A 24363-nucleotide genomic window follows, 5' to 3' on the forward strand; every position below is an offset into this window, starting at 1 on the left:
CATTAACTTCTTTTGTGATACAATTTTGAATCTATGAACAAATTACATACATACTAACAACTAATATTTGTCTATATAAATATCACAGTGATAGACTACTAAAATATAATTTTGTCAACAAATATTTTTAACAAATTCTACATGAATATTACAAAATATAATATGATGACAAATTTTAAATATTTTTTTCACTTCAACTTAATTAAATAGTAGTTGCTCATAAAAATTAAAAAATATAGTGGTTTAGTCATTTTCCTCTAACCAATTATCATCTAATGTGTCTTTGTGAACACACTATTATTTATTCATTTATGATAAATTGTACACCAATATTAATTATTTTAAAGTTAAAGTTTTCACATAACATTTTCTTTTTAAATCATATATTTTATTTTTCCCTTTTGTGCCTACTCCTAGGAACATTTACTTTTCTATTTCTTTTTTATGAAAAACATTGAATGTCTTTTTATCTTCCAAATTTTTGTATATGGTGACATCACATAGTTGTGAATAGTGGATTCTTAATAAATACATTAACCCAATAAAAATTACATTTTACTTTAATAGGATAATTAAAAAGAATCATCACTTTAATTTCAAAAATTGTAGAAAATTATAAATATAGTTGAAACTAATAAAATTTAAAAATAATATTGATTTTGAAAAGATTCAATAACATTAGTCTCTAAAAATAATTATTGGAGACTAAATTGACAAATTTAAAAGGACAAATATAATTGACCATTTAAAATTTTTAAAAATTATTTAAAAAATATATTTATTCCATCGATTAAATGAACAATCAATCTAAATTAATATTATATTAAATCCACTTGCGCTTTGCACGAATTAACATCTAATTTTCTAATTAAGCCACAAACAATATTATTTTAGTATCATCGCAACTTATAACATAACATTAAATTAAGAAAAAAAAAAAAAACAAAACATAAGCAAAATTAAAACTCATCAAAGTGGCACATTCAAGTTCAACTATAATCCCTTCAAATTTTAGCATTATCTTTATATATCCCTAGTATATAGTGAATGATAAAATTGGAAAACCTCACACGAAAAAAGGATGTATCGAGGCCATATGACATATTAAGTATACACTTAAATTTTATATGTTTGACATTTTCTAACTATGAATATTATTTCGAAAGCAATATTAAAAATGTACAAGTAATAAATCATATACCTCGTCATGACTCAAGAAGATGACACCAATTTTCTTACGTATATCTACATACATGATCTAGTACAAAGTCAAGGATCCTATAAAAAGAGCTCTCGAATTTTATGGACCAGCAACATTTATAAAATTAATATGATACTGTAAAACAAATACAGTTTGTATTAAAATTTTCAATAATATATTTTAAATTGTTGATAGGTTGGATTTAGAGTTCTAGTTCTAGAGACATAGTTTAGTACTTCATACTATTCCTACTACTTACACTTACATTTCTCTTCTCGAGTGTTTGATGTACATTTCTTCATCTTTCAATTAACAATGACTGAATTGAGAAATTTTTGTTATAGTGAGTATAAAATTATTTAATTACAAATTTAATTAGAAATAGGTAATCCTTCAAAAATTCCAAAAGGGTATGATGAAAAATGGATGGTCAATGTTCATGCAATTGATACAAGGGGTGTGGAAGATAGAATAGGGTGCATTGAGTGTAGATGTGACCTTTATAATGGGACATTTCTATTTCTCGGTGGCTGAAAAACTACCACACCACCATGTCTAACATATTCCAATCCTGATTAAGATCTGATAAAATTGGATTGAGGGTAATTTTTTTGGTGTTTGAATAAATGAATATTTTATTTTGAATAAGTGGACAAAATGAGGTGATGTAATGGTAATTAGTATATCTTATTGTATTAGCAGATATAGTTGCAACTTCAAGATAAATATTGTCTTGGCCTCATTCTTAATGTAACAATCCATGTCCATTTTATAATACATTTATAGTTTCAGTCATTTGATTCTACTTTTGGTGATAGTTTTAGTTAATTTGTGAAAGATAGACTGAGCATATTTATAAGAAAGTCAAGGATCCTATAGTTAACATTTTTTTTAAATAAAATATTTTTAAAAAGTAATAAAAACACAAAAGTTCGTATCAAAATTGTTTTAATATTTTTTACAAAACTTTATTGGTCTGTTATATGGACATTCAGAGATACTGTTTTGATAAGAAAATGAAGAAGGCCATTATTTTGCATGCATAGTGGAAATGATCGAGTCTCTGAAATATTTTCTTGTGATGATGCTACTTTGTTAAGAGGGGAGGGGGGAAAATCTCTCCTAAAAGGGGGTTTGAAATGTTCCTGATAATACCAAGTGCAAGCTAAGGGAAGGCTTTCTAGGCCCAAAGAAACGCCTCTAATTGGGACAACAACTTAATGGTGCCTGTCAAAGTTTATATATTTGATATCACTGATACTTTGAAGATGTCAGATAAATCTAAAGGAATGAGTCCATAACACGATTGCAAGGTATGTGATATCAAAAGATAAAAGGAAGTTGAGTGTGCTATTAAATTTGTTCATAATTGTTATTGTTTTTATAAGTTTATTTTTTAAGAGAGAGAATTAGTTAAGGGTTAAATAAGTATTCGAACTCTATAAATATACAAGATTTTACATGGAAAACTGTGCATATATACATGGAAAATTGTAGTATAATTGAGCCCCTTGAAAGTAAAATTAAATAGGAGTTCTAAATTTGCATCACCAAAACTCAACTCATTCATTTTACATGGATGGTTGTCAGATCTTACTTCCAAGAGAAAAAATCTGTATTTTGAGCTAAACATACCCTTGTCACTTATGTGTGTCCAAAAAAAATTAATAAAAAGTTTTGATAAAAAAATTTGTAAACTTTCATATTTTTTAAAGAAAACCTGATACCTTAGCTGAAAAAATCTCATCCTCTAATTTTTACAATTCAAAAGATATACACAAGATATGTATATCACTTGTCCTGGTATTCCTTCAACTGCAAGGAATTCAAAACTCCCTTGCATGCTAGCCTTTTGGCTGTTTTCTTATCAGCATAACCTTTGTACTCAGACTGATGAATTACTCCATCAGCTATTACCTCGACTCTACAACTAGTAACACCGTCGTTCCGAGACAAGGTCTTCTCCATAGTATAATTCATTTCCTGGCACAGTTCAGTTAATTCTCTGACAGGATGGACCTTTAATGTATCAGGTGTCACAAGGGGTTCCAAAAGGGGTCTTATGCTTTTCCACACAACCTCCTTGTTGTATCCTGAATCAACCAGTATAGCACCAGCTAGAGACTCTATGATGTCTCCAAGTACCTGCAAGCAAAAACAATAGGAATAATCTTAATTGGTATTGTAACAGTTTACACATCCTTTGTTGATCAAACACTACTATGACAGTAATAGCATTATTCCAAGATTTCGACAAACTAACCTTGGGGAATGATGCCTCGGATTCCCATCCAAAAGTTGATGATGAAGACACCTCGTCAAATTTATCAAGTGTGGCTACAATATGTTTATGTAACTCCTGAGAGGCATGGAGTACATGTTTATGCAATTGAACCTTAATGGCTGACATTGCATAACAGTCATTATTTACAGAGGCTGACCTCATGTCGGTTAACTGCCCAGGTGACATGCCAGGATATTCTTTATACAAATGCATAGTAATGAGATAATCCAACACCGAGTCTCCTAAATATTCTAGACGCTGCAGATAAAGGAATATATCATACAAAAAATGAGAGAAAAGTCAAACACATGTAACAGGAATAAGAGGATAATATATTTTGTGATCATAACCTTCCGGTTCCCAAAGGAAATGGCGGGTAATCTGGAGTTAGGTCAAGAGTTAAGAAAAAATCTAACCAATGATTATTCCAATTAGGATTTGAAACACATAATTGATAATGAAGAAGATTGTAAGTAATTAATATTTATTGACGTCCATCAAGATTTGAAAAAGATAAGCTAATCAATAACAAAAAGTAAGTACTTGATAGCATGTTGGCACTTCGGGAAGCATGTAAGAACCATGTGTCATAGCTTCTACTAATAGAGAAGGGTTCCTGAATGAGTACTTCAATAGGGATTCTAGAAAGCCGACATTAACTACATTCTCGGGAGCATTGAGTTGCCTCTCATAGGGCATAATATTAAAATTCACTTTGATACCAATCCAATCCATAAACAACAATGCAGCCTTCTCACCGCCAGCGGTAAGGAAGGCACCTATTAGTGCTTCAACAACATCAGCAACAATTTTACGCTTCAAATTTCTATCTCCGCGAGTATATATTTTCGTCCCCTTGTAAACCGTCTCTTTTAATTTAGAACTTTTTGATCTAGATCCAGGAATGGTCCAGGTCTTAGGATCAAAAGGCTCGTTCCGTATGAAGCCCTGCAACTCAGAAGAATCGACATTCAATAACAGAATATATATATTAACTGCAAATAGAATTTCAAGATAATAATGTAGAATGAATAGCCAAACAAAACATTACTTAGTATGGTAAATATTGTTCACTTCTCATTTTGATCTTCAGTGCTTTACATAAACATAATAATGTTAGAATATTAAAAAATATCTTATAATATCTTTTATATTATATTAGAATATCTTGAGTTATTTCCTATGATCAATTTATAATCATAGAGATATCTTAGAATATCTCTCATTATTATTATAATTGATAATGAAGAAGATTGTAAGTAATTAATATTTATTGACGTCCATCAAGATTTGAAAAAGATAAGCTAATCAATAACAAAAAGTAAGTACTTGATAGCATGTTGGCACTTCGGGAAGCATGTAAGAACCATGTGTCATAGCTTCTACTAATAGAGAAGGGTTCCTGAATGAGTACTTCAATAGGGATTCTAGAAAGCCGACATTAACTACATTCTCGGGAGCATTGAGTTGCCTCTCATAGGGCATAATATTAAAATTCACTTTGATACCAATCCAATCCATAAACAACAATGCAGCCTTCTCACCGCCAGCGGTAAGGAAGGCACCTATTAGTGCTTCAACAACATCAGCAACAATTTTACGCTTCAAATTTCTATCTCCGCGAGTATATATTTTCGTCCCCTTGTAAACCGTCTCTTTTAATTTAGAACTTTTTGATCTAGATCCAGGAATGGTCCAGGTCTTAGGATCAAAAGGCTCGTTCCGTATGAAGCCCTGCAACTCAGAAGAATCGACATTCAATAACAGAATATATATATTAACTGCAAATAGAATTTCAAGATAATAATGTAGAATGAATAGCCAAACAAAACATTACTTAGTATGGTAAATATTGTTCACTTCTCATTTTGATCTTCAGTGCTTTACATAAACATAATAATGTTAGAATATTAAAAAATATCTTATAATATCTTTTATATTATATTAGAATATCTTGAGTTATTTCCTATGATCAATTTATAATCATAGAGATATCTTAGAATATCTCTCATTATTATTACGATTTGTTCCTGATTTAGGATTGAGTCTATGTTTCTCTATAAATAGTATAAAACTATTATCAATAATTTTCAAACTATTATTATCTTATCTTCTCCTTTTCTCTAAAATCCCACATCTTCAACATGGTATCTAGAGTCTATTTCGATCCTTCTTGAATGATCCCGCCTCTATTCCGCTGCCGAGTTCCCAACAATTTGAGATTATAATCATAGTTTCTCTTTTCCATCTTGATCATTCCTTTTTCAACCCACTGTCGTGACATATTCCGACACCGGTTTCACTTGTTTCCGACAAACGACCACTCCATCAGCTTCCCCTCTTCTAGATCGGCCCACACCTCAAAGTGCACTGCCAAAAGCCACCGTACGCGCCACACAGTCCACCCCGCGTCAGATGCACGCGATGCCTCTCTTCCCTGCGCGTGACGGGAGACAGCCATTTTAGATGCAGCATTTTTTGTTGAACTCGCCTCGGCCTCACGGTTCCAGATTTGCCCTTACTTTCCAATTTTGATCAACGGAAATATGTGTTATTGTTCAAACAGTCGTTATCTCTCCTGTTTTAGACGCATTTTCTCACTCCGTTGATCGATCATGGTTTCATTTCATTAGAGTCGTACTGCTTTTTCTTCTGTGTTTGTCATGCAATTTAGTTCTTACTAATAAATTATAACAATGGCTTTTATTCCCACCGACGATCATTCTGGTGGTGTCCCTTTTCCCACAGATGAATCATATTAGTGATCACTTCTTTTTCTATTGATGGTCATTCTGACAGTGTCTTTTATTTTCGCGACTCACACTTTAGCATGACAATTTGTCTCAGAAGCACTGGCCCTATCTTTGTCCCAAATGTACTGGCCTTGCCTTTCTCGCCTCGAAGCACGTCTCTCCAATATTATTGGTTTGAAGCTTCCAAATATAGTTTTTAGAAGAACGGACCTTGCTTTGTTAAATTGTTTTCCATGAATCAGGTTGATGATCATTTCGACTATCTGGCTAGGCTATATTTATAGCAAATCTCTCCGACTTCACATGCATCTTTGAGTTGCCTTTCCATCATTTTTATTATTTTGCAGAGTAAAACATTATTTTTTTGTAACAAGCTAAAGCTCAGTAAAGCTTTAGCTTGAGGAATATTAAAAAATATCTTATAATATCTTTTATATTATATTAGAGTATCTTGCGTTATTTACTACGATTAATTTATAATCATAGAGATATTTTAGAATATCTCTCATTATTATTATGATTTGTTCTTACTTTAGGATTGAGTCTATGTTTCTCTATAAATAGAGATTAGTATTAATTAAGTCTTTTGTAATCAAGTTAGCATAAAACTATTATCAATAATATTCAAACCCTTATTATTTTCTCTTCTCTTTTTCTCTAAAATCCAGCAACTTCAACACATAATAATCAACCATGAAGTAAAAAGCAATTTATTGGATCAAAATTATAAATATCTACAAACTTTTTCTTAGCATAAAATAAAATATGAAAAAATGTTGAAAGGCAGGATCATAAGAGATGTAAAGCATGAAAGATTGAAGAATAAAATAATATGAAAGAGAGGGAGTGAAAGAATACCGGAAGTTTACCGCGGCAACCTAACTTACAGAGGGCAGCATTACAAATGATCTTCTGCCTCTTCACAGTAAGGAGACCCTCGTGGTGATCTGGATACGTATTAAAAAGCTGTTGACTAGTAGCATATTTTAGAAAAGAATCTCCAAGTGTCTCTAGAGACTCGTAATGAAAGGTTTCCTTGCAACTCTTTGTGGTCATTGCTTCCAAGACCTTCAACACAAATTGCCGATACCAACAATTCAAAAATCAGACATAGAGATACTAACAAGACAAATTAACCAAAAAATGCAATAGGCGAAAATTCCACACCAAGTTTCTTTTAATCTATTTAACGTGTATTAGCCAAGGCAGTGCAAAATAAAAGTACGGCAAAAGGAACTTTTTACCTTCATTATCTAGAGTCTCGTGTTTCCTACTACAATTCTTCTTTCAGAACTACTTTCATTATTTATAAACTATTATAATAGAGAATATACAGTAAAACATCTGTTTTTTCTACAACTTTTTAGCTATTAAGGGCAATCAACAAATTGATACAAAATTGTTAATTCAGGGAAAAAAATTAGAAAATATAAACTCCTCTAGATTATAATGATAAAATATATATATATATATATCAGGACTTCAGTAATAGTAGCCCACCTTGAATGTTTGAATCTGATTCTGCGGACAATGATTCAAATGCAACTTTTTAAAGTTGAAAGCTCCAAGCAACGACTCAAGTCTATGCATGATCGATGGAATAAAAGAAAATGAATAAAGCGTGCTAACTGGTATTGGTGACATGATAATAGCACATAGTTCAGGAGGTAATTCAACAAAGGTTTTGTTGACATCTGAAAGAGAAAAAAACATAGTTAGGATTCAGATTAGATTGCACATGATTAGTGTTCGGACAGCGGTAACTGTAACTTTTTTTCTATGTAAGATTATAACACGAGCACTTCAGAACAAGCAAGCCAATACAGAGGTAACAACGAAGAAAACCAAAGTTTAGTGCCTCATACAAGGACAAACCATTTTAATATTTACAATCACAAAAAATAGTTCAGAAGAAATAAGAAAACTCAAAAACCTGATTGCCTTTCAATTATAATCAGAAGGCTTACAATGGCAGGAATACATTCAGAAAATATATTAACATTGGTAATGTAGCCAACACTAATTTTAATATTCATGGGCTTGATCAACCCTCTAGGTATCCGCTTGTATCGAAACTGTTTAGATTTAACAGAAGAAACTATACCTTTTGTACTTTTATGGACAGTTGGACACCGTAGGTTTGGTATGATACTCACTAAAGAAAGATTAAGGAACCAAAAAAGAAAATTAAGAAATTACAGCTCATACCTCTCTCCTTTACTTGTCTGGATCCATGACAATAATTTTTTACTGGAAAAATGTGTCTTGCCTTAAGTAGGCGTTGATGGTCAAAACGCAATTGAATGCCATGCCTGAAATTTGGAAAAGGATAAATTAGAATAATGCGCCAAGTAGATAATTTAACTGGATAATAAAGATCAACTTTAAAATTTACTTACTTCTGTTCAAAGTAATTCTTGTAGGTAGTAATTTCACCATCCCTTACTTCTAGAGGCGAGTTTCCATCCAATTCCATTATATTAGTCGTGATGTAAGTACGGCCATTATGAGGAGTACAGACCAAGGCATTTTTCAATATGCAAGCACAAATGAAACCCTTTTCAGTCCGTATGTTGGCTTCATGATGCAGACACTCCATTTTAGATGGATGTATCGAATTAATAGTTAACCAATCAACATCTGTTCTTTCCTCTATAGCAATAGATGGCAGCAGAAGATAATCAACCTCAAGATTATCTTCCAAACAGCATTCGTCAAAAACAGTTCCCTTATCTGTTTTATGATCCATAAGAATTCCAAGGACATTAACCTGGAACCTTTTACACAAAAGAACCTGGAAAATGAAAACAAACCATAAATGTATTGACTTTTCCTAACACTTGCAAATATGTCAAGATATAATTAAAGGAATACAAGAGAGATACCTGATCCGGCGAGAGATTAATGGATCCTTTGTATTTCAAGTTTACATCCAAGCTCCCTCTGTCAAAACACATATCAAATTGCATGCATGCGATTTCTGGGTCGAGCTCGACTCTAGTTGCAAGAAAAATGTCTTGCACGGTAAAATCATAGCTAAAATTTTGTTTTAGCTCTATTAAATAACAATAGTAGGTTGTGTTACTATTGTTTAACACGCGATTTACCAGTTCAAATGGTACATAACTCGGTTGCTCCTCATCATAGGGTTCATTCCCTGAAAGATTTTGTTTTGATGTCGAAGTCATTCAAATAATTATATGCTTATATAGATTTATTTGTTTAAGTATTTTGAAAAATGAAAGGCAATCATAATAATAATTAAAGGAATCGTGAATAGAAGGCATGCGGTTACCAAATTCATCGACCTCTGCTTCTTCAACGACAATAGAAGGGACAAGATTATCTGTCAAAGCTCCAATCTTATGAAGTTGTTTGCATGCTTCAAGGCATGCAATATTTTTTAAGAACTTGGTGTCACCTTGTACACGAATAGCATGTATAGGACAGCTCTTAGGAAGATACAATGTTCCAGTCTCTTTGTCCCACCTTGGAGTTGGTTTAAAGTACCTGGGAGTTTAAGCCAAATGGGATGAAGGATGAAAAATTAAGCGGACAAGATTAATGCAAAAGAAAGCATATCTTAGGTTCATTAAACGAAGAAAAAATAATATGGAAGAAAAGGGCAGAAATAGATGAACTAACCCATCTGCAGGGAGTCGTGAGCAATATAAGTGCACCAAAGTAATACTAGAGCTAAGATTGACAACAGCTTCCGTGCTTGCAACACGATAAACTTCCTCATGAAATCGGTCACTTTCAAGACGTTCACATGGAAGGGAAGACTGACGCAAGGACTCCTTCCTCATGATTTCCACACCAGCAAGGTATTTTTCTAGTCGAGAACGCGTAACTGAATCCCCGCTGTAAGTTTTGAACAAAATAAGGAGGTTTTGGTGAAAATTAACATCGAAACATTTTGATTTGATATTATAACTTTGTATCTTGCAGCATGCTAATTATCATTTACCTAAGTGCTATTATAGTAAAATAGAAATCATAGTATTAACACAGATAACAAAAAAAAAAAAAAAAAGCACCTCTTAACCATCAATATGTAATCTGAATTTTGCATCCTGGCACGGCCACGAGACTGAATGAAACTGCACACTGTGGGAGATGGGTCAAATCTAATAACCAAATTGCAACTTTGAACATCTAAACCCTCTTCAAGAATTGATGTTGCAATAATGATGTTGACCTGCAGATTAAAATACTCCCTTAATAAGTAATTGTAGTTGCTTATTACAATTTACATTGGATTATCTAAGAAAGCTACATACCAATCCCAAACGAAATTCTTCCACAATTTCATTTTGGATTTTCCTGGATTGGTTTTGCAATTGACTGCTGTTTCCTGCAATGAATTTAGCCCTCCAGCTATTGTATTTTGGAAGCAAAGTGTTCAATAGAGTCTCAAGGACAATAGCTGTAATGACCCTTTCCACAAAAACTATGCATCTCATTTCAGTAAAATCCCTGTAACTGTAGTATGCACAGTATATCAATTAAAATAGACTTAATTAATTAATTAATAATAATAATAATAATCAAACAATTATAACCTGTACTCAAGAAGACATTCAATAAGACAGAACACTTTGGAGGTCAATAGCCCCCTATCCAAATCGGAATTCATATTGTCACCAATAGTCCACTGAGGATCTGAGTATGAAGAAATATTCTAAAATTAATAAAAGAATGCAAACAAAAGATTGAATTAAAATTTCATGTATTTTCTCAATGCTTGTAGAATCATATTACCAGATGGTATGTAACTTTTCAGTGATAGTATAGTAGCCGAACTAAATTTTTTTACAATTTGATCCCCAGAGTTACCCCATAAGAAAGTTTCAACTTCAATCAAAGATAAGCTCTCTGCAGCCTATCATGTAAAAAACACAGTCAATGTCAATTATGCAAACATTAACATAAAATAGAGCCATAAATAAAGCCACTGCAACAAAGGGGAAAGAACCTTCAAAGCCAACCAAATACCAAGCTCATCCAAGCAAAACATTGAGCTAGCAAAAATCTTAGATATTTTCCTGATTGCGGAGTCAGCAGCTGATTTTGTGAAATCTGAGCTTGTCACATAAAGCTCATGCTGAAGAACAGAATACACCCATTTCAAGGAAATAGTCAACTATGATTGGACAAAAACATGCACTACTATAATTTGGAATTGGTGCCAAATTGTGAGAAAGGGTGAGAACAGAAAACATAAAGAAAAACACCACAAGCAAAACATTTAGCATACATTTCGACTTTTAACAAACAGGAGATTTTACTCTCTTAGTAATTTCAGAGCATACATCTAAATGATTTGCTTAAATGTACACACACCTGTTGTTTTAATATGTTGAGTTTATTGGCTAATTCTGAGAATAGCCTATATGAAATTGCTTTCTCCTTGTAATAACGGAATTTTAGGGTTGAGCTTGGTACAAACTGTGAGATGACAGCTTCACTAAGACAGGTATAAACCTTCAATTCAAACAAATATATACATATATATCAGAGAAATAAAACATAACAAGAACTCCATTACTTAAGTTTCTGGGGTATGAATGTATATATTTTTGGAAATGGTGACATGTACTTTATTTAATTGAACTTTTATACACTCAACATTAGCAATGGAGCCTCCATATGGAAAAGATCCATACCCTATTGAGTTGTACTTCAAAACAGAAGAGTATATTACTCACAAAGGAATAAATTTTTCTAATGTTTTCAAAGCATTTTCAAATGACAACTCTAGCATAGGTGTGGGTTCCAATAGTACCTCTAAGCTATACTAACAAGAGCAGCTTTAACCTATGAAGCACAAACACGGATACTACACATGACACTAACACGAACACGTTGCCACCGATAATAATTTGAAAATGGAATAAATTGAATGTAACATGTGTAGGACATGCGTCGACAGCAGGGCACGCATTCAATATGAAGTGCCGGTACTACATAGGCTTTAATTGCTCCCTAAAACTAAGAAAATAACTAAAAAGATGCAAACAGCTAAGCTAATATATCATTAATTCTTGTTCGGTTACATCCTAACAATAGGCCCTATCATAGACTCTGAATCGTATTTTCTTACGGTAATATTCACAAAAAAGATAAGGGATAACATATTGCCACTAAACACAACAACATGCATAGAAAGAATAAACAACAAAGTAAGAAAAATTGTACATAGAAAAGGAAGAAAAAAAACAACCTTCGAATGCATTAGAGTCATGAGTTCACGAATATTTTTTGACAAGGTCTCTTCAGAATTTCCAGCTGTATTAAAAAATAAAAGTGAAGAAAAAGGAAAATGAACATGAGAGAATAACAACCACTACTAAATAATCAGGAAAAACTAGCAATACAAAGAAATGAATAGAAACTTTCTCTAGGTTTGTATACCTTTCTTAATTGGGGATGCAGTCATCCCAAAAATTCGAGGAAGCTCAGAGACACCAGATCTTAACTGGTGATGGTAAAACTCCTGCATGCAACATAGAATAAATTATATACTATGGTAATAAGTTCCAAATACACATATATCAGTCAAAAGAAAAGCAAGTAAAGGGTATAACACTTACAGTCATGATACAAGCATAAGGGTGTCTACCCCCAGCATGATGACATTCATCCATTATTAAAACCTTTATCATATTCAGTTTGATAAAGCTATGCCTCAAGCAAGAGAGCAATATTGCAGGGGTCATGACAAGCACCTGTACATTCAAAAGCACGACCAGCATTAATTACAGTTCTATACAGAACATAGAAAGATTAAATTCAGAATCATCATACTAAAACTTTAATAACAAATGACATTTTTATTCAGGTTAATTGAATATTAGAATAACAGAAAGCTAATGTCTGTTTTTCCATTTTATATGAACATAGAGATTGAAGCCACAAACCAGATAGATTAAGGTATGCAAATACAAGATTAATATTAATATGAAATAACAAAGAACATCTTTTATTTGTGATAGAAATGCAAAGATCCTCACCTCATGTTTCTCCATTTCTACTTTCCATGTAGCTTCATCCCAATAGTCTACTCCCATGTCTCCCCAATACATTCCAACTTTGAGATCAGTGTGATTTTTCAAGGCTTCAGCTTGCTACAATAAACAATCACGGTGAACCTCAATCATCACATAGAAATCATTCATCAGACAATGTATCTCAAATAAGCAAAGTTATTATAAAAGATAAAAGTAGCAGCATACTTGAGAAACCAATACAACTTTAGGAACCAAAAAAACAGCAATGTAAGGAAACGGCTTTCGGAGGTGATAAGCATAGCTTCGAAGAAGCATAACGGCGATCAAGGTCTTGCCAGACCCGGTTTCCATATACACTATGGTATTTTCACGAATTGCTTTATCCAAAGCTTCAAGCTGATAACTACACACTCAAAAACAAAAAAGAAAAAAAAAACTCAACAACCCAAACCACCAATGCATGCAATCAACATTATAATATAATGGAGAGGGTTTTGTTTGAAAAAATTAACCTTCTAGCAAATGAAAGAGTATCAGGCATGATCTCCAGCTGATCATAGTCATCTATTACCATCAGAGCATCATCCATAGTCTTTGATGAACCTACATTATTCAAATAAAAAACTACCAAAATTCAAAATCAAAATAAATATGAAGACAGCATACACGACATCAATCAATAATAAGTTTTAAAAATAAAATCTATTGAATGTAACCATATGCATTGGTGTTAGAAACAGACACCAGCAACATGTGTCGGATACCAATAAACTCAATCTAAGACACTGACAAGTGTCAAACAGCAACCTTCAATTTAAAATGTCAGTGCTACATAGCTCTAAACTTACCTCCCTCTCTCATTTTTTTTAAAATAAAAATTGGGAAAATGAAAAGTATTATTAATAACAATGCAGTAATCATGATTTTACAATATCAAACTCTTATCACTTAAAGTGACACCTCTCGGGGACTTCATCTCTAATTAAAAAAGAAGAAATAAGAGAAACCCAGAAATCAAAAAACAGATTAATGAAAAGGGACAAGAGTAAAAGTGGAAAATATCCTAACTTTTGCCTAAGAGGGCAATGAAGTAAGTGGCAAAGCAAAAACTAAAAAAGCAAGAAAAGCCCTAATGAGTGTGTCTATCTATTCAACAAAATCTGTAAAGGAAAGGTTGCTTAGAGGGTAGGGAGAGGAAAAGAAACAGAGAAAAAACAGTTCGAGTTACTTTGAGATGAATGATCATTTAAGAAGAAATGAACATGGAATTTAGATTATGCAAAAAACTTACTATTTATTGAGTCAGTGTTTTGTTGGGACCACCGCATAGAGTGTATTTGTGGGGTTTCGAGGAATCTTGAAATGAATTTTGAAGTGTGCGCGCGAATGCAATATGATTACAATGCAACCGCACGCACCACTCCCTCTCATCAAAAGATTCACTTCATTCCATCACTCAAAAGGATTTTCCGATTCAAATTTTCAATAATGTTTTGTCAGAGTATTGTATACTATTAGTAGCTCTTTTCAAACTCAACTTTAGTAACTGTTATTTCATTTTTCATTATTTAATAAGTCCAAACAAAAACGAATATTGATTATTTTCCCTTTTATGATAAATTTTAAAAAACTGCATTTAACATCATATAGATCTGTCAAATCAATGAAAAGAATCTTTAGCTGTATTTTGTTAAAGTGAAAACTATCCATTTTGATGTCATAATTCTCCAACATCATATAGAAAATACACATAAAAATTAAAAAACTGCATTTAACATCAAAAATTTGATGTCAAAATATCATTTATAATTAACATTTCTCTTTAGCATAAATAATTTATAATAATTTCTTTTTATATTTAATTTATTAGTATACAATAATAATTTATAATAATAATAATAATAAATAAATAAAGAAGAAAAAGAAGGGATGAGCTCATAAACTAGAAAAAAGACATAAACAAATAGGAAGAGGAAGAAATGGTAAGAGAGACAATAAGAAAAAGTGAGAGAGAGAGAAAGAGAAAGAGAGAAAAAAAAACTTGACAAAACAAGAAAAAATAAAGAAAAAAGTGTGAGAGAGAGAGAAAGAGAGAAAAAAAAAAACTTGACAAAACAAGAAAAAATAAAGAAAAAAGTGCAATTTTTGTTAGAAATCAAGTAGAAAGAGTTGAAAGTATCGTCGTCTTCTCAATTCTTTTGGAAATCAAGAAGTGAGTTTACTTTTTTATCTTTCTCTTTCATGCATATATGAGATAATGTTTTTCATAGGTTAGCGATTTGAGGTTTAAGGGTTTGAAATGAAGAAATAGATTTTTAATTTTATTTTTGGTTAGATTTAGGGGTTTTGAAATAGATGGTTAAAATAATTTATGCACATGAAGTTATATGACATGAAATTATGCTTTTTTTGTAATGTTTGAAATTAAAAACCTTGAGTTTCATTATTGTGACAAATTAGTTTGAGTAAATTGATATTGTGACGTTGTTTTGATGTGTTCATTGCTGATTTATTCATAAGTTGTAGCATTATTATTTGCAAAGATTGTTAGGAAATTAGTGTGATTCAATGAGTGTTGTTAACTTAAAATTCACATGATACATGTGTAATGTTTTGGTCATAACTTTTTATCTAGACCTTATTTTGGAATGATTATTAGTTTTTCGGAAACTATACTCAATTACCTTCAAATTGAGTACAAACTCTATGATGTTTGAATGAGTAGTGATGCTTAAAAATGGGTTACAAGTTAGACCATAGTTGTTGTTCTGTTTTTCTCTCCTTGTGTATTATTATGATAAATTCCAAGAATTAGAAGATTAATTTAAAAAAAAATAAAATTTTATCTATAAACTAGCCATCATAAGCTTTCCAAACAGTGTTCATTTACTCAATTCTGATACTTATAAGTTTTTGTGAGTTGACTCTACAGTTAAGCTCAGTTTTGCGTTGTTATAACATAAATTTGGGGTTGTTTGGGAAAAATCTATCTTAAGTAGGTTTCCTTGAATTTCATTTTACATTATGATTAGTATTATATAATTGACTTAATAGTTTATGTTATCATAAGAATTTTCAAAGTTGAACCGTGGTAGTTTTTAATTAGGCTATATTTTTCTCGTATGTGGGGATTTACTCATCACAATCTATATTATTCTCTAGTTAAAAATTAGGCTAAATATCACATGTAGTCCCTTAACTTAATTTCAGTTAACATTTTAATCATTTTTTTTTTCTTTTCGATTTAGTCATTTATTTTAATTTTAAGTAACAAATTGATCTTTTATGTTTTAAAATGTCAACAATGTTATTATTTTTTTTTTACAAAAATTCAAAAAATTTATCAAAATTTTCAAACAAAACCCGTAAAATTAATTATCATCTTCAATATAATGCAAATTTCATCAAATTCATAACTTAAATCTTCAGATAAACTCATTTTTTCATTCTTTATTTGATGTTGTTGGAGATGAAAATATGAATTTATTTGAAGATTTAAGTTATGAATTTGATGAAGTTTGTATTATATTAAAGATCATAATTAATTTTATGGGTTTTGTTTGAAAAGTTTGATGACTTTTTTGAATTTTTGTAAAAAAAAAAAAAAGATAACATTGTTGACATTTTAAAACATAAAAGATCAATTTGTCACTTAAAATTAAAATAAAAGACTAAATCGGGAAGAAAAAATAACATAAATGACTAAAACATTAACTTAAATTAAGTTAAGGAATCAAATATGGTATTTAGTCTAAAAATTAAACATTCTTTCCAAAAAAAACTAGTTCAAATATATTTCAATCTAGAAATGATAAATAAATTGATAGAGTAGAAGAATCTCTCCAATATATTATTCATTTATGATTTGTTTTCTTTAAAGTGAACAACTCATTTAAAAAAAATAAAGTGACTAGTGTCAATTATTGAACATCAATAGAATGATTATTATTATGTATATATATATGACCAATCACGAATGGTTATAATATTAATCATTGATTCACTCATTTTACCAATTTCTCACTTTAAATAATCTAAATTGTGTTCATATCATATGAAAAATACATATTTTATCACAATAATTTGGGTACACACGCAAAAATATATTTTTTATTTAATTATTTTAAAAAATACATATTAATTATTTTCTTTCTACACTTTTTCAAATATGTGTATGTGCATAAATGGTATGTTCAAATCATTGTGACCAAGCAAGACTTCTTACATTCATGAATCAACAATAACCATTCCACATGAAAAGCATTTGTCGATCAAATTTTTAAATACTAAAATCCGAACAATTACGAAAATAATTATAACAAGAAAAAACAATGGAAGAAAGACATGGAAAAAAAGGAAAGTTAGAAGGAAAAAAACATAAAAAGAGAAACAAAATAAGTACCTGGAAACGTAGGTTTAGAAGCATAAGGTGGCGTTATAATGGACAAGTGCGATTGAGGTATGGTTTTTGTAATACACGAATAATTAACTGAATAATAGATTTAAATATTAAGACCGATAATAATAATATAAATAGAGTTTGACCTTAATAATTTTGTACTTATAAAAAAGGAAAATATATATTTGGAGTTGACGTTGTATTTTGAGTTTGAGAGATGGGAAAAAGGTAAAAAAGAAAATACAAAGAAATAGAAAATGAGGTGGTATTTCAATTTTTAATTGATAGAGTTATAAGTTTTCACAAAACTAAACTAAAACAACCACTACTAACATGGTTTTGAGTTAGATTAATGTCAAAACATAATAATAACAAAATAAGTACCTGAAGATCTAGATTTATGAGCACAAGGTGGTGATATAGTCGACGAGTACGGCAGAAAGATGATTTTTGTGATACGCGGACAATGAATTAAATAATAAATTTAAGGTTTTTGTGATACACGAACAATGAACTCAGTAATGAATTTAAATATTGAGATTGATAATAATATAAATAAAGTTTGACCTTAATAATTTTTACTTATAAAAAAGGAAAAGATATATTTAGAGTTGAAGTTATATTTTGAGTTTGACATGGGAAAAAGGTAAAAAAAATTACAAGGATATAGAAAATGAGATGGTGTTTTAATTTCCAAATGATGGATTATACGTTTTCACATAATAAAACTAAAACAACCACTACTAACATGATTTTGTGTCAGAGATATCAAAATTCACTTACATTTATGATAATTTGTGGTATTATTTAAAATCTCATATCCTTGATAAGTAGTGGTATGTTAAAACGTAAATATTTAATAATATTTAAAAATTATATAGAAAAAATTATAACATATTTTCTATATCTCATGTCATTTGTATTATAAGGTAGAATTTGTCTAATTTAAAATGAAAAAATTAGTAAAGTAAATAAGATAACATACATATCTTTTAAAAATTTATTAAATATATTTAATATTGAAATATAATAATTTATTTTAATAAAAACAACTCTACTAATGTGTTAGAGTGTGTTTGAATTATGAAACTTTATGAAGTAATATAATGTCAGAGAATACTTCAAATTATTTAATGTAAATGATTTTGTTTAGCAGTTAAATTTAAAGAATTTTTAAAATTAATTAGTTTTATTAGTTAATGTATTAAAATTAAATTTAAAAAATTTTAAATTTCACATTTTTTTACTAAAAATATCACATAAAATTTAGAAATTCAAACCAGTTTCTTATTTTATAAAATGTGAATGTCAAACTAGTCCTTATAACACTTTTTCAAATTATGATTGTTGGTATCTATACATTATAAATTTTGCATACTAATTCCTTTTTTTTTTCTTCAAATTTTGTTGATTAGTTCCCATTTTTTTTATTTTCCACATTAATCCATTAACTTTCTAAAATTTCAAATGTGACCCAGATATTTTTAAATTTTATTTTAAACAAATTTTCTTTTGATATTTATACTTTGCCCTCAAACTTTGAACTTTTATAACGACGGCTCAACTTTAACTAAACTTTTCTTTTTATATTTCATTTAATTACTTTTTCCAAACAAATAATGGAAAAGTTTAATTACTCTACCCAATTAATATATAATTGAAACACTTGGAATGTCTAAAATCTTATCCTAAAATTTACAATTGCCTCATCCAAAATACACACTTAGAGTTTTTTATATATATTTCACATGTTAAATTACTAGTGTGTGTACGTCTAGTAATTACAATTTGAATATCACATGGTCTAATGCCACTAGAGAACCGTTTTCCACTCATCAAGGACGATTAATTGATGGACATATCCTCTTAGCTTTAGTAATATGGAAGGTCTCTTTTTGAAGATTGACCATTTTGAGGCAACCAAGTGGACTTGGGATTGGTATTGGAGAAGGACTCTTTTTAATTAGGAAATACATATTTTTATTATTTGAATAAATAAAAAAATTTGTTCGAAAATGAAGTTGGAACCTAATAACTCTGTTAGAATCGAGCAATATTGGGGATCACATGAAACAATAAATACAAATTATATTAGACATTATACAATTTGTATTTCAAATAATGTAGGAAGAAATGACAAATAAGATATTTAAAAAAAAATTACAAAAATAAACACATACACTTTAAAAAATGAAACAAATCAGAGAAATAAAGTATACACATAGATTATATAATTCACAAAATCAATTAAAGAACAAATTTACTCTTGAGATTGTCCAAAGAAACATTTGACATGAGACTGTTAAATGTCACGATGAACTTCAACAAAGAGAAGGGAAAGCAATACAAACTAAATATCAATGATCAATAATAAGAAATAGAATACAAAAGGATAAACAAAATATCATAGACTAATTAGATTGGTATATATCTGTAAATGTAGAGAGAAAAGGAATGAGAATGGTTGAGTATTTGGATCATCTTGTGAATAAACAAAAATCTAGGTGATGAATAAGGATTAAAAACATTTAAGTATTTTGGCGGCTAATTGATGTTACAATTTATAGGTACATGTGAATGGTATAGAGTGTTGATCCATATGGAATTTGGCCCTTGATGTTATAAAGGGCATGTGATTGACAATGGCAAGTGTTTTTGGTGGACCAATACATAAGATTGGATGAGAAGGATGAGCAGGAAAGTTTAATGTACAAAAGTTATAAGATTAATAATAAATAAAGGATTTTAATGAGCTGGTATTTTTTTTTTTACAGTAATGAGCTGGCAAACTAAGCATTCTTTTAAGCATTTTTATCTAGGGTTTATATTAACATATTGACACCTTTGTTGCCACAAAGTTTAATAGATAAAATAAAATATTATTATTGTTTTATTGTGGCCCTTTCTTAAATGAAACTTTTGTTCCATGTTTGATGATATTATTAATCTTCAAACATTATTTTCATGTGCATCTCACGGATGCAAGATGACATAAGAAATGTTGTAAGATATATATGTATATTATATATATATATATATAAAATGCCGGAATGAATATTTATTTTTCAATTTCAAATAATACTAAAAGATAAGAAACAAATATTTATTAGTAATAAATATAAAATATTACACAGGATAAATATTTATACATGATAAATATAAAAAAATTTATAGGATAATTTGTTCACTAATACATAAAAAAAAAACACATGACAAATATTTATCATTAATAAATATTAAAAAATACATTTGACAAAATTTTATTATTGATAAATATAATATTGGATAAATATTTCCTTAATACAAAAAAAAATTATCAGTATTAAATATAAAAATTTACTTAATAAATATTTTCCATTAATACATTTAAAAAACACGAGACATATATTTATCATTGATAAATAATAAAAAAAAAATATTGGATAGTTCTTTGTCATTGATAAATATTAAAATTATTGGATACATTTTTATCATTGATAAAAAAAATAATTTTTTTATTTAAAATATGAACGAGACGTATAAAATATCAACAACGTGTCACATGTGCGGGAGCATGAGTTTATTGCCAGTTAAACTCTAAAAAATCATACAATTTTATCGCATTATTTGATATGTTTGAAATTGATCAAAACTTCTAGAAATTATAGAACAATAAAGAAAATGAGAAGAGAGACAGAGTGTATATTGCATTATCCTTATGAATGTCCATTCTTATAAGGTAATATGAGTTCTATTTATGGGACCCAATACTTTGTAACTTACAATATATTAAAAGTCTACTATTAGGTGTATTTACGTAATAGATTGAGTGACATTTAATACAGTGGAGTGAGTGACTTTTTAAACTTTACTAAGAGAAAAAATCTCGTAGAAAAAAAATTCAGTAAAGGAAAAATAGTACAACATCATTTCTATGAAAACTGTCTCATTAAAAAATTTACCAAGAAAACTTAATTGGACAAAATCATGGTTAAGGAAAAAAAAGTGCAAATTATAATTATCTCCTCATGGAGATAATTATCAAGATGACGAATATCAATCTTCTATAATAGTTGTTTAAAAGTTTTACTTGATGATGACTTCGTAAGAATATATTCTTTCAATTGGACTATGGATATAAGTATCTTGCATGTGTTGAACCATACACTTCAACCAAAATACACTCCAACTTCTCGGTGTAGTGCTAAAATTTTATTTAGAAGATTAGACAAATAATCTCCATCTCTCATATAACAAATTAAATATTTGATGATAAATTGGCAACAAATGATATACCAAAATATATAATTAATAAGATTCATCCGTGTCTTCTATTAAATTAAGATATGATACTTCATGACCAATTAATTCTTATTGAACTACACAATAAATGTTATTTGTCCATGTAGAACAATGTTAGCACTTTTACTATATAAGCTTCATGAATTACAAAAATATTATTATTCAAACCCTTGTAATCTCAAAACAAATATTTGTCATTCTTACATATTTCATCTTACATTTTTCTTTAATAAAATGTTTAAATATGTCTTTGGTCCATGTAAATATACCATTTTTTATTTTATTTTAGTCTTCAAAAGTTTTTTTGTTTGGATTTAGTCGTTGTAAAATCAAAGACGATTGGTTTTGGTTTCTAACATCAAATCAAAAGTTACAAAAAAATAGCTAGCAAACTGTCGTGACACGGAAGAAAACGAGTTTTCTAAAAATCCATAAATACCACTTTTAATTTTTATTCATATTTTTTAAAATAAAATAACACTAATTATTAAATGATAATTAATAAACTTATTAACTAATAATATAAAATATTTTAATTTTTAATATATTATTAAAGATGATGTGTTGGTGTGCATTTATAGGGTCACATGTTTCAACGCTCTTTTTTTGTAATTTTGATTTGACGTTAGAGACCAAAATCGATCGTCTCTGATTTTACAGAGACTAAATCCAAACAAAAAACTTATAGGGACTAAAATCAAAAAGTGATATATTTGCAGGGACCAAAGACATATTTAAACCTTAATAAAAACATTTCATAAGTTCTTCAAGAGTTTTGATTTTATTTCATCAACATCAATTATAACAAATTTATTTTCAAATATTTTCTTAAAAATGGACAAATTATGTAATTCTCACATCTCTCGTTTGAAAATATTCACTAAGAATATTATACAATATGCATACATTATTTGAGTAGATAAATAGACTTATTCATTTGGATTAAATGATCTTTTCAAGAATATGAATTTTATTGATCACAAAAATAAATTCCTTCTTCGAGTTTCATATAAGCATTATTATCGAGTAAGTCATACAAATATATTGTAACACATTTTTTATATAAATAGAGTCTTTCTTGTGCTACTAAACTTAATTAGGTATGAAAAAGTTATTGAATTCAGTTCAGATAAATATGTCACTTCAAAATCAAATGTAGATTTTTATCATACTCTTGAATAACATGTCAAATTTTATGTATATGCTTTTCATCATTCTCAATTCTTTTCGTGCGAAAAATCAGTAATAGCTAATTATTTTCACATCTTCATGTGTGCGAACTACAAGTCCAAAGACCTTTTGCTTTACAAAATGAGTTTAATTCCACTTCAATTGCTTCGTTATATTTATTTTCAAAGTATTTCTTTGTCTATAATCTTTAATAGACTTTAGTTCATGATCATCATTATCATTTATCACATATTGTGTCATATCATATACAAAACTATTGTCGAAGTTGACTTTCATTCGATTCCATCATATTCGGTTAATGACATAATTTATTGAAATCTCTTTATTTTTACAAGTTTCAGGTACCTGTTCAATTCTTCTAAAGTGAAAATCAATTATATCAAATATTCTTTTGGAATTTTCATATCATCACTTGGGTCAGCTTTCTCTTTAACTCATTTCTTTACTTGATGATTTTTTTATCTTTGAAATTGAAAAATATATCATGCTTCATGCATGGATTCTCATTTGGAACGACACATTGTCCAACAAGGACTTCGATTTTGATTGTAGTATTCACGACTAATAATTTGTTTTTCAAACTTTGCAAATGAGTTATCTTTTGGCCTTTTGGTTCACACTAGTTTATATAAGGATTAAGATGAGATAATATATTTCAATTATCATTTTCAATTACTTATTCTCTCCCCCTAATATCGAGAATACTAATTCATCAAATGGTAGTCAACAAACTAATTTGAAAACAAGTCTTCAGTTTGTTGACTCAATATTCACTATCATAAATGGAGATCCAATATGTATTTCCAATATTGAGTTGCATCTTATCTTAGTGTATTAAATTTGAGCTATTGAAATATACACAACACATCAAAAAGAAAAAATTTTAGATGGGGAATATTAGGCTATTAATCCAAAATTGATAATAAATTAAGTGGAGGTCTTACATGTAGTAACTCGTTGACTTGATGCGAATCAATATCTCAACATATATTACATGTTATCAAGTAAAAATTGCAAGGTACAATCTCATAAGTATTGATTTTAAAATAAATATTAGACGTCTTAATGAATGGTTCTTCAATTTCATTTTTTGTGTATGAACATAAACAATACGATGTTCAATATCAATTTCAATATAATACATATGAGAAAAATGACCTCTTAGACAAATTAGTTGACACACCAATCTCATAAACTTCTGGTTGTGAGTTGACAATAAACATAGTACGACGTAGTGATTT

The 24363-nt window shown here is 29.3% G+C and overlaps 1 protein-coding gene across 5 annotated transcripts; it reads right to left on the minus strand.

Moving 5' to 3' along the window:
• Positions 1-2614: 2614 nt before the first annotated feature.
• On the minus strand, positions 2615-14771 carry LOC101501625 (endoribonuclease Dicer homolog 2). Of its 5 annotated transcripts, XM_073364817.1 has the most exons (23): positions 14543-14769; positions 13764-13875; positions 13477-13654; positions 13255-13368; positions 12835-12969; positions 12656-12737; positions 12465-12529; positions 11585-11725; positions 11217-11345; positions 11003-11123; positions 10804-10903; positions 10522-10723; positions 10279-10439; positions 9884-10102; positions 9534-9748; positions 9124-9395; positions 8638-9032; positions 8447-8550; positions 7739-7932; positions 7097-7306; positions 4815-5219; positions 3465-3743; positions 2615-3346 (listed from the first exon to the last, which is right to left on the minus strand). In XM_073364817.1, the coding sequence occupies exons 1-23, from the start codon at positions 14577-14579 to the stop codon at positions 2993-2995; spliced, it is 4224 nt and encodes a 1407-aa protein (XP_073220918.1). In that variant the 5' UTR covers positions 14580-14769; the 3' UTR covers positions 2615-2992. The 5 variants fall into 5 exon arrangements, with proteins under 5 accessions (XP_073220918.1, XP_012570105.1, XP_027187211.2 ...); XM_012714651.3 differs by lacking the exons at positions 2615-3346; positions 3465-3743 and having other exon boundaries at positions 4723-5219; positions 13764-13854; positions 14543-14770; XM_027331410.2 differs by lacking the exons at positions 2615-3346; positions 3465-3743; positions 14543-14769 and adding an exon at positions 14480-14507 and having other exon boundaries at positions 4723-5219; positions 13764-13854.
• Between the last annotated feature and the right edge of the window lie 9592 nt (positions 14772-24363).

The sequence above is a fragment of the Cicer arietinum genome, chromosome 1 (assembly GCF_000331145.2).
Source record: "Cicer arietinum cultivar CDC Frontier isolate Library 1 chromosome 1, Cicar.CDCFrontier_v2.0, whole genome shotgun sequence".
In the NCBI taxonomy this organism is placed as follows: domain Eukaryota; kingdom Viridiplantae; phylum Streptophyta; class Magnoliopsida; order Fabales; family Fabaceae; genus Cicer; species Cicer arietinum.